Genomic DNA, 11,975 nt, shown 5'->3' on the forward strand with positions numbered 1-11,975 from the left:
TTTCCGGATTGCTCTATCCGGACATCCTAATACTTATTAGTTTATACCAAAATGGCGACGCCCATGTATTCAACGTGCTTGTGGACATACACTGGTGAAATATAGTGTGACATTTGTGTGATGTTCCAAGGAAGATTTCAAATTAATATCATTGAAGTTCTATAATTGAAAAGAGGATGTAATTTTCACAATATTTTTATAAGTCATTGGCATATTTAATGTACCACCCAAGTTGATAATTGACATTAAGTGATAAGAAAAACCATCATCACAAAATGGGGAAAATGAGAAAGAACCGTCAAAAGTTCCATGCAGGGGCCAAGAAGAATAGTGACAGCAAAGTAGAAATAGTTGATATGGAAACTGACATGAAGGTAAGACGAAGTACATCATTTTTATCTTTTAAATTGAGAGGGTGTGTTTGATCCCACGCAAATTCGTAGAATATCCCCATTTTATTTCATAAACAGATTAAAAGAAATCCGAGCCGAGCGATATCAAAAGCACTTTTTCTGTCTTCGATAACTTTTAGGACAAAATCAATATTTTTGTTTGTTTCTCTTTCACCAAATTTATGTATTTGCTCCATACCAACCAGAAAACAGCTGTTACAAAAAGGCAACGACACAAACATATAGGATGTGTGGCCAACTCACTTGAATTCATCAGGTCAAAAAATATAGGCCATATCATGACCTATGGGGATTTTGAAAAACGTTAGTATCATTTTAACCTTTGATCATTATTTAATAGTCTCAAATTCAATTTTGGACTTCATAAAAATTGTCTAAATAATTTTCATTCATGATAAAGAACCATCACTGAAATAAATAACTATAAAAATAGAAATGATTTTAATAAGATCTTTTTACCTGATGACCCTTTAAAACATCGACCTGTGACTTTATTTTCTAGGCCATGACCAGACAGACAAGAAGTTGGCACCACTGTATAGGGATTTTCTGATTTATTAAAGGAGTCTAAGAATTCTTTTTAATTCTAACAGGTGTTTGGAACAAGATTTATAAATTAAACATTTAATGGAAAAAAGTTAAAGATCTTTTGTATCAAATAACTGACGATTCAGAAAAATATTGAAGGAATCTGCCTATATATGTGTCCACTTCAAAGTTGGAATCTCATTTTGGTTCTATAACAGTCACCAAAACCCCTGTTACTTCACAATGGGTTACATGATGGGTGATGTCATTTCATTATCCTAACCTGATGTCACAAATAGGTCATATTACACAAGTGATATATTCTGCAAAAATATTACAAACAAGAGTATGGTCACTGGATAACATCAAGGGAATCATACGATAAAAGTGAATTATAAGATTATGGTATTGACCATTCTGACTTTCTTGTATCCAAAGTGTTTGTTAGTTACACAAAATTAATTGATCTGGCATGCGACTAGCCTCCCCTATGTTGTTCAGTGAGCTAGCTACCAACTAACATAGGAATCTCCAACTCAAAATATCCTGGCTGTTCACCGGATATTAACCCCTAGAAAACAAACAAGAAACAAGAACAATCAATACCCATGAAAAAATAATCACATTGTATTTTCTTTACATTTAGAAGAGGAAAAAAATATAATATATTACATATTAAAGAAACAAAAAATCAAAATAAAAAAACAGAAATCTGATTAAAACGGTAGCATACATGTATAAATATTCTAGTGAGTTAACATTGTAACTTATACGTAAGGGAGTATGTGTATTTATGTCCTAAACTTGTAGACATTTTCTAGTCTCTGATGAACTTTTCTAGTTATCAGATTATAAAGAATAAAAAAATCTGATGCCATTCTTAGCAGTGTGACATAACATATTATAAACTATTGATATTGAAATCAATTGTAAGTTTTAGCTTAAACATCACATTTGATTTTTTCTCAATTAATCTGATCAACTTACCTACTTGTTGGTTCCATTGTTGTGTACTGTGCTCTAAAAAGGGAACATGACATTACTTGCTAAGATTGACCGTGATTTACATGGTGGGTGTCGCTGGCGAATGAGAAGACGCTTATTCTTCAGAACACCTGATCTTTTTCTCCTTGTACTTTCTTAGGAGTTTCTTTATAAATATTTCTTTTGTTCTGGTTTTGCCCTAGCTTTATTGAATTTGAGGTTAGATTATGATTGTGATAATATATTTTGGTATTTTCAAGTTTGTTGCTTTATGCAGCAGGACAGACATTTTCAGAAAGGGTTTGGTTACTGGTCATGATACTTGATAGTTCTGGGTGTTGTTGATTCTTTAGTAAAAGCTGCAGTTATTCAACTGCCGTGTGAGGTACTACAGTATGATGATGTTATAGAGTGGGCTGTATATAATATAAACAATGATGGGTTGTGTGTGATCTATAATACATAGGGTTATATATGATATATAACACAGTGGGTTGTATATTAACAGGTACCACCACCAACAATGCCACAGGAGGATGACAATATATTCAAAGGTAAAGTATTCACAAGTCTCCGAAATCATCACAACCATGTGTGTATCAGAAAGGTATACTCGTATAGATGTCATATAAATATATTGTTATGAGTAGTAGTTGGTGTGATGCTTGTAGATATCAGTTCCACCATTGTGATCATTTTAAATCATCTACTGCCATGTTTGATTATATTCTTGATGTTTTTCATTGTTTTTGCCTAAAAAGGGAGTATTTTCTGTCAACACTTTCCTGCTAAACAAAGCTTTGAGAGTGTAAAAAATGGTACGATGTGTACTTGCAAGGCATTAGTAAAAAAGTACAATTATGATACTAAGTTGTGTTTCAGAAACGGACCTTGCCATTTATTTAGTCCAATGGTCATAACATATACTGAGATGTAATGCTTATATTAACTTATGAGCAGATGCATGACATATGTAATATCTGTATTTGGGTCTACAACTGAATCATTTTAACTAGAGTTATGTCTCATGAATTTCAAATATTTTAAGAAATCATCAGTTACATCTGTTAGTGATAGATCATTTGTGTCTCACCAACACATCTGGGTTATCTCCTCTTGTTAGGACTAAAAGTCGACGAAGAATTAATGAAACTGGAAGTACTAGATTTTCAGTAGAACTGGCCTCCATCTTAAAATTCTTTTATTAATACAGATCGTAAATATTGCACTCCAAGATATATCTTAGATATTTACCTGGTAATTGATTTTAAGGGGAGATAAGCAAGAAAAGACTGTAATTAATAGGTTGGTAGATTAGTGTAGACTTTGATGTTGTTATTTTTGATTACTAGGGCTAAAGATTAATAATAATAATAATAATATACTAAATTACCTTATCTAATTCGTTAGGATTACACTAAAGCACTTTACATAAAATTAACATGAAAAAATAAGCATAAAAGTATATCGTTCAATATCCATCAATGTAAAATGTCCATCACAAAAAACCTAAAACATTAAAACTATGTCATACACTGTCTATCAGTAGAAATCCTATCACAATTTAAAGGCTGTTTTAAAAAGATGTGTTTTCATTTCGGATTTAAAAGCAGACAGAGATTCTAAGTTCCTCATGGAAAATGGAAGATTATTCCACAAGTGTGCTGCTGCTGTATCAAAGCAGCGGTGTCCATATGTGGCAGCCCTTGCTTTGGGGGAAATAAGCAATGCACCAGACTGTGACCTCATGTCTGAGTTGGTTTATAGGGACATACAAGTTCCTTGAGGTACTCTGGTGAGTTCCCATGGAGAGCCTTAAACACAGTCATGAGCAGCTTATACTGACAGCGATATTCAAACGGAAGCCATTGTAAGGACTCCAGCACAGGTGTTATATGGTCCCTTTTTTTAGTTCGTGTAATGAGTCGCGCCGCAGTATTTTGCACTCTCTGGAGACGCTTAGCCAATGTACCTGGAATGCCATATAACAAAGCGTTCCCATAGTCCAGTCTGGATGTTACGAGTGAATGCACTAGAGTCTTGTAGGCATCAGTGGACAGAAATTGCCGAATACACCCGATATTCCTTATTTGAAAGTGGCATGACTTTGTTACAGAAGTCACTTATTTTTCCATACTCAGAGAGCTATCCATGAAAACTCCAAGGTTCTTTACAAATGGGACAGCCCTGATAGAGTTGTTGCCAACTTGAACCTGGAATGCTGGAATGTTTTTCATTTTGTGTTTTGGAGTGAACACAATGACCTCCGTTTTGTCTTGATTCAGTTTTAACATATTCGAAACTGTCCATGAACTAATGTCTGATAGACATGCTTCCATCCGTGCAGATAGGTCAACCAAATTGTCAGTGGGTCTTATAACCATATACAATTGGGTATCATCCGCATAGCAATGATAGGACAGGTTGTGACGGCGACAAATATCTCCGATCGCTTTGGAGTAAAGACAGTGCTTTCTTGGCCCAAGTACTGATCCTTGGGGTACACCAAAAGACAGTGTTCTATCCTTGGAAGTAGTACTGCCTATAGCCACACTTTGCCTCCTGTCAGTTAAGTAAGACTGTATCCAGGAGAGTGCATCATTGGACACACAGTATGTATGTTCCAACCGCTTAAACAGTATACCGTGATCAATAACATCAAACGCGGAGGATAAGTCCAACAGTACAAGAACAGCTGAACAATTGCAGTCCAACGCATTTGCTATGTCATGGTGTACCCTCAAAAGAGCAGTCTCTGTTGAATGGAATGGACGGTAAGCTGACTGATGGCTGTCGTTAAGATGGTTTACATCGAGATGTGCTTCTAGACGCTTTACCACTACCTTCTCCAGAATTTTAGACAGGAATGGCAGGTTTGATACCGGCCGGTAGTTTTTCATCACCTCCTTTTCCAAACCATGTCTTTTTAGCAATGGCCGAATGATGGCTGTTTTAAAACAAATCGGTAACTTTTGCTCAAACAGAGACTTGTTAATGATAGCAGAAATCAGCGGGAGTAGGTGTTCCACACACTGTTTCAAAAGGTATGTAGGAATAGGGTCAAGTTCACAGGATTTGGAAGGCGCACTGATGATAATCTTGCGAAGTTCGTCAATAGATACCAGGTCAAACTTTGTCAAATGTTCACCTTGAAATTCACTGTCTGATGACATAGAAACAGTATTAACATCCACTGAAGCATTCATCAAAGCAAGTTCATTTCTTAATGTGACAATTTTGTTTATGAAGAATGAACTAAACTGTTCTGATAAGTCTTCTTGAGACCTGCAACTTGGAAGAACAGTATCATGTTTCTGACCCATTAAGCCTTTGGCAAGTTTGTGCAGTTGTTTATGATTATTGCGACAATGTTCAATTTTAGTGGAGTAATATTCACGTTTGGTTTGAATAAGACGTTTGCTCACTTTTCGACACTGGTCTTTGTATAACTGATTGTGGATTGCAAGTCGTGTTCTCCTCCATAACCTCTCAGCTGTGCGCCGTTTCTGTTTCTCACCGCAGAGTTCTTCATTATACCACGGGGTATTAGGCCTCAATGTCACAACTTTAGAAATCAATGGAGCATGTTTGTCAATGATGGTACTTATACCAGTATTGTCGGCAGTTACGAGGTCATCCACTGTGCCATCTACAGACTGTAGAGTATGGGATGATTTAATATCCTCAATCAAATCTGCCGTACAAACTGATTTGAATCTCCGAAATGAGACTTCTTTCCTGATTTGTTTGGGCTTTGAGACATTTAAGGAGGTACAAATAGCCAGGTGGTCACACATGATATTGCTTTTGGAATCACTGAGATGAGGATCAAAGATGGATGGCACAGACAGAATGAGAGGACTTCCATCGCGTGTGATTACTACATCCAACGTGTGTCCATTTATGTATGTGGCCCTTGTAACGTGTTGAACTAGGTTGTAGCCTTCCAAGAGATTCAAAAACTGACGGGCGTTGCCGTTGTTAGAGTCTTCAAGGTGAAAGTTCAAGTCACCAGTTATAACAACATTCTGTGATATTGCAGCTTGAAGATCAAGATAGGAAGACCACTGTTCGAAAAACTGACTGTTTCGAAAGCTGTTCTTTTTAGAAGGCGGTGGCCGATATATTACACAGAGTCTAAAATGTGAAGTAGAGCCAGCAGTTACTGAGTACTCTGCATGCTCAAAGTTAGTCCAGTCATTCTCATCTGGAGACACCACTTGCTTTAACACCAAATTGGACTTGTAAACCACTGCGATTCCTCCTCCCCGTCTATCACGAGAGGAATGCAGGATGCTGTAACCAGTGGGCAGAAGTTCAGAAATTACACTCGAGTCTATTGAAGTACCCAACCAGGTTTCAGTTATTGCCAAAATGTCTGAGTCATTAGATATCAATAGATCGCTAATGGACGATGCCTTGTTCTTAACAGAACGACAATTTAATGTTATCAGTTTCAGAGGGGAAGGCGATGGAATATGTCCATGATGTTTCCTTAGATATTTGAGGTTTCCATAATTGACAAGTCTTTGTTGTCCTGATGTCTTGGACCTTATGGAAACGAGATGGTATAACACACACAGTATCATTAACATCAGATGTAGATGATGCTGAGAGGCCATGCTGTGTAATTAGGTGTACTAAGTTGTTTCTATTAACACCTGACTGCCTAATAACAGTGTTGATGGTGTTTTGGCCATTTGTAGTTATACAGGGTATTGTTCTTATAACTTTTCTGCCACCATTAGTACCTCTCCTAGTGCGTGAGCAAAATTCACTGGTCAGGGTAGATGGAGACTTAGTAGCACACAGATTTAGTCTCTCAATAACATTCTGCCACGGCTGATTAGGCACATGCTTCACATGTCTCAGTGCTAACAATAGGCACCTGGTGTAGGTAAAAGTCATGGTCTGATAGTCACAATGATATAGAGTATCACATGGAGTTAAAACGTCCAAAAGTTCATAAAACAGGAAATTCATAAAACAATCCAAAACTGATTATTAGGATCACAATGCACCAATGTAGGATGCCCTGAAACAAGAACTGCCTGACTTTGATGTTGTTATTTTTTATTACTAGGACTAAAGATTAACAAGGATACCCTTGAAACAAGAACTGCCAGACTTTGATGTTATTTTTTATTACTAGGACTAAAGATTAACAAGGATACCCTTGAAACAAGAACTGCCTGTCTTTGATGTTATTTTTTATTACTAGGACTAAAGATTAACAAGGATGCCCCGAAACAAGAACTGCCTGACTTTGATGTTGTTATTTTTTATTACTAGGACTAAAGATTAACAAGGATACCCTTGAAACAAGAACTGCCTGACTTTGATGTTGTTATTTTTTATTACTAGGACTAAAGATTAACAAGGATGCCCCGAAACAAGAACTGCCTGACTTTGATGTTGTTATTTTTTATTACTAGGACTAAAGATTAACAAGGATACCCTTGAAACAAGAACTGCCTGACTTTGATGTTGTTATTTTTTATTACTAGGACTAAAGATTAACAAGGATGCCCCGAAACAAGAACTGCCTGACTTTGATGTTGTTATTTTTTATTACTAGGACTAAAGATTAACAAGGATGCCCCGAAACAAGAACTGCCTGACTTTGATGTTGTTATTTTTTATTACTAGGACTAAAGATTAACAAGGATACCCTGAAACAAGAACTGCCAGACTTTGATACTCGCAGTACAATAACCAGCAAGTCTCTCAAAGGCCTCAACATAAAGAAAAAGGACAAACAGAAACTAAGACATGAACGGTGGATGAAAAGTAAGAAAGTTTTTATCACATAACTAATCTGGTTTGTCTTGTCATATGGCCATGTCATAAAAGTCATATCATGTGTAACAACACTATTTTGACCTCATAAATAAGTCACATTTTGAAGACGTTGCATGGTTGTCATGGTAGTGAAAAACATACGGTTTCCATCTTCATCGTAATATGCTTTTTCACAGTGATATCAATCTTGGAGTGTTTGCTTATTTTTCAAGAATATGTGTTATATGATAGATAATATTTACACTTGTACCAATGTAATATGGAATTAATTAAACTTATCTAATGATTTATTATGATCCCTCACTTAAAAGACCCCTGGCATGTCATATTATTGATATTGTTTAAGAATTTCCATATTACATTGACAAAACATAAGGTCTATATGTACAGTTGAAGTAATGCACAGACAAAAATGAAGACAAGAGAAAGCTTTAATTAGTCTGTTAACTTAATTATGGGGCGAAAGTGCTGATCATATCAATTTTTGCAGAGCTGAGTTCTATAGACAAAGCCAAGAAAGATGCCAAGGCAAAGAAGAAAAGACAGCAAACACCTGTAGTTGGTGATATTGGAATCCTCGGTGAAGCTCTGCCTACACTTGATCTTCTGTTAAAGGGGTCAACAGGGCTGAAGTCAAGGTTAGTGATGTAAAGCTAATAGATACGTACACTGTTTTAAGGAAATTATCATATTTCATTTTGTATAAGTAGAAATAAAACCATAACATTTATATTATAAGATTTGAAACATTTTTGTTACATGTAATTTTGGAGACTTTTCGTTAAAGATAGAGGTAAGATATTTAAGAAATGTAGAAAGAATGACATCACTAAAAGATGTCTTTAATTTGATCATTTTACTTCCAGTGACAATAAAGAAACTACAAGGAAAAGTGTCCCAAAGGAAAAACAAAGACGAAAACAAATGTAAGTGTCCAGCATCACAATACATTAATAAACATGACAGAAATATTACAGCTTAACTTAAAGTCATTTCTTTTTGTTAATGTGCTGTGTTATTTTCTGGAGCAGATGTTTAACATTGAAAAAGACCAAAATCTTCAGCTTTGATGTCATGAAAGGTATAAACTCTTTATAACAGTTTATATATAGAATATAATGAGAAATTTTAATGTTGTATTTTTTACCGTGGTGTATCAGTAAAATATATGAAAAGTTTAAATTGGGTTTTGTAAATGGCGCTACTAACATGTTATTTGTGTAGGTGTCAAAAGTACAGAATTGAAATTTCAATAAGTCAATGAAAATAAAAATAGCTAATTAATTACAGATCATGGATTCAGAGGCTTCGTGCCATGTTATATCAGTAAATTTTGGTATGGAACATTGTACAAAAGAAATGTTCGTGATGTAGAAATATATCATACAGTTGTTTCATTCTTTAGGATGCATCAATGCTGCTTAGGATATAGATCATTGAAACCTATATTAGATAACTGAAAAAATTCCAAATTGGTCACAGTAGGTATTAAAAATGAACAAGCGATAGTTGTTTAATGCTCTCATTTTCTAAATTGCAGGTTGAATGACATTTCTCTTTTCAAGCAAGTGTTAGCACATTCTTCTTACAAAGAAAATCCCACAGACACAATCAAAGAACACTTGCAAAACAAACTCCTGCAGGAGGAGTCTATGGACACGTGAATCTTCAGTGATACTTCATGTATATTTTAAAAAAAGATTACAGAGAATGTGTTTGTTACAGATTTCAGTGTTGAGTTATTTATATGTATAAGGAAACAACTGTGTAGTTAATACAAATCAAAAAAGGAAATCAGGATACTTTACTAACTGAAAAGATGACAAATACCATCATATATGTTGGTGTTTGGAGCTGAAGTCTTTACCAACACCAAGGTATATGTTGTTGTTTGGAGCTGATTTCTTTACCAACACCAAGGTATATGTTGGTGTTTGGAGCTAAAGTCTTTACAAAAACCAAGGTATGTGTTGGTATTGAGAGCTGAAGTCTTTACCAACACCGAGGTATATGTTGATGTTTGAAGTCGAAGTCTTTACCAACACCACAGTATATGTTGGTGTTTGTAGATGAAGTCTTTACCAACAACAAAGTATATGTTGGTGTTTGTAGCTGAAGTCTTAACCAACACCACGGTATATGTTGATGTTTGTAGATGAAGTCTTTACTAACAACAAAGTATATGTTGGTGTTTGGAGCTGAAGTCTTTACCAACACCAAGGTATATGTTGGTGTTTGGAGCTGATGTCTTTATCAACACCAAGGTATATGTTGGTGTTTTGAGCTGATGTCTTTACCAACACCAAGGTATATGTTGGTGTTTGTAGATGAAGTCTTTACCAACACCAAAGTATATGTTGGTGTTTGTAGATGAAGTCTTTACCAACACCAAGGTATATGTTGGTGTTTGTAGATGAAGTCTTTACCAACACCAAGGTATATGTTGGTGTTTAGAGCTGAAGTCTTTACCAACACCAAGGTATATGTTGGTGTTTAGAGCTGAAGTCTTTACCAACACCAAGGTATATGTTGGTGTTTGTAGATGAAGTCTTTACCAACACCAAGGTATAGGTTGGTGTTTGTAGCTTAAGTCTTTAACAACACCAAGGTATATGTTGGTGTTTGGAGCTGAAGTCTTTACCAAGACCAAAGTATGTGTTGGTGTTTGGATCTGGTCTTTACCAACACCAAAGTATGTGTTGGTGTTTTGAGCAGAAGTCTTCACCAACACCAAGGTTTATTTCAATGTTCTAAAATTGACAAAAAGACAACAGAATTACCCCAAATGTAGCCCCATAGTAACACTCTTATCAAATAAAGTTTGTGCTGAAGACTTAACTGAACAACGTCTTTCGAAACAACTATAAGATTATATAACTTTTGGAGTCAAACAACGAACTAAAGGGCATCACACAACCGGTTGTTCTGCTAGAACTTGGACTTGAATCGGAGTGACATTTTCTAAATTGTGTTAACAAGACAGGTTTTTCTCTTTACCTTCCGATGATATCAACTCTGAAACAAATTGATTTGCTGGCTGGTAAAGTCACAACTGTCCAACTATAGAAAATGCCTATACAGTGCACGTGTTCAATATCGATCGGGCCGCTGAAAGCTATTTTGCTTTTTCTGAGCAGTCCCAGAATCAAACGGACAAAAACAAGGGACCAAGTGAAGCCTGTCTATGAAATCTGAGAAAACCAATCCAGTGCCTCTCAAGAAGTAGCGATAACAATCTTTCGTTGACAAAATCCAAGATGGTCGCCTCTTTCCGTTGTGCTTTTTTATAGTCGGTCCCAAAATTTAAAAAAAGGCACACCAAGTGACATAGGAGCACCTACAAATAAAATTTTTAAGAGATCCATCAAGTCCTTCTCAAGGTATAGCGATACCAAGAATTTTTTTACAGACGGACGGGTGGACAGAGCACGAACCACGGATATAGGCCGATTTGAATAGCCCACCATCCATCTGACTTCTGAGAAACAGGGTTACCAACTCCGAAACAAAAATAAATAAACAATAAAAATAAAATAAAGTCATGAATCATCCGTCTGAAGGAGGAGTCTTTGTAGGATAATAAAACGTGGGGGGGGGGAGGGGGGGAGTAACGACCTCCGTGGATAAGACAATATGAAATAACAGATAATGGGTGGGGGGGGGGGACGTAACGACCTCCGTGGATAAGACAATATGAAATAACAGATAATGGGGGGGGGGCGTAACGACCATAACAGATAATGGGGGGGGGGGGGGGGGCGTAACGACCTCCGTGGATAAGACAATATGAAATAACAGATAATCAGGTAAGATATTTCCCAAAATAAAATATGTTTACTATAGCTAATTATGGACATGAAACTGGCACTTTCCGGTACAAATTCAACATCAGATGTGATGTCGCATCATTTTATAAATCTAATGTTTGCGTTTAGAGATAAAGGTGTTGTCCAAGGATAGTTGGGATCGAGAACATCCTGATACTTTTACTTCTGTTCAGTTTATATGCCTGCCTTTTTCAGATTGATTGATATTTTCGTTGAAAGCAGTCTCTGTTAGCGTTTACTTTAGGAAAGGAAGAACTCTATTGACTTGTAATTGAAGACGTGAAAGTGAAAATCAGGTGTCATGGAAGTAATGTTGTATTCCGTATTCCAGGCCAACCTCGATACTCTGGGAGTTTCGATCACTTTCGCCCTCTGCGCCCTTGAAACAAAATTGATAGCACAAACAAAGTAATTTCAATGG

General features: G+C 36.1%; 1 protein-coding gene across 1 annotated transcript; it reads left to right on the forward strand.

Annotated features, from left to right (window-relative positions):
- Positions 1-79: 79 nt before the first annotated feature.
- LOC132554489 (uncharacterized) lies at positions 80-9,453 on the forward strand. Its single transcript, XM_060218800.1, has 6 exons — positions 80-374; positions 2,434-2,479; positions 7,575-7,715; positions 8,218-8,365; positions 8,594-8,653; positions 9,268-9,453. The coding sequence occupies exons 1-6, from the start codon at positions 276-278 to the stop codon at positions 9,389-9,391; spliced, it is 618 nt and encodes a 205-aa protein (XP_060074783.1). The 5' UTR covers positions 80-275; the 3' UTR covers positions 9,392-9,453.
- The last annotated feature ends 2,522 nt before the right edge of the window (positions 9,454-11,975 follow it).

Source organism: Ylistrum balloti, unplaced genomic scaffold (genome assembly GCF_031769215.1).
Source record: "Ylistrum balloti isolate Yb309-2 unplaced genomic scaffold, AGI_CSIRO_Ybal_v1 Utg370410, whole genome shotgun sequence".
In the NCBI taxonomy this organism is placed as follows: domain Eukaryota; kingdom Metazoa; phylum Mollusca; class Bivalvia; order Pectinida; family Pectinidae; genus Ylistrum; species Ylistrum balloti.

Coding starts and splice junctions, on each gene's coding strand:
- LOC132554489 (XM_060218800.1), top strand. CDS start 276: ATGGGGAAAATGAGAAAGAACCGTCAAAAGTTCCATGCAGGGGCCAAG. Junction 375..2,433: donor ATATGGAAACTGACATGAAG/GTAAGACGAAGT, acceptor GTATATTAACAG/GTACCACCACCAACAATGCC. Junction 8,366..8,593: donor TCAACAGGGCTGAAGTCAAG/GTTAGTGATGTA, acceptor TTTTACTTCCAG/TGACAATAAAGAAACTACAA.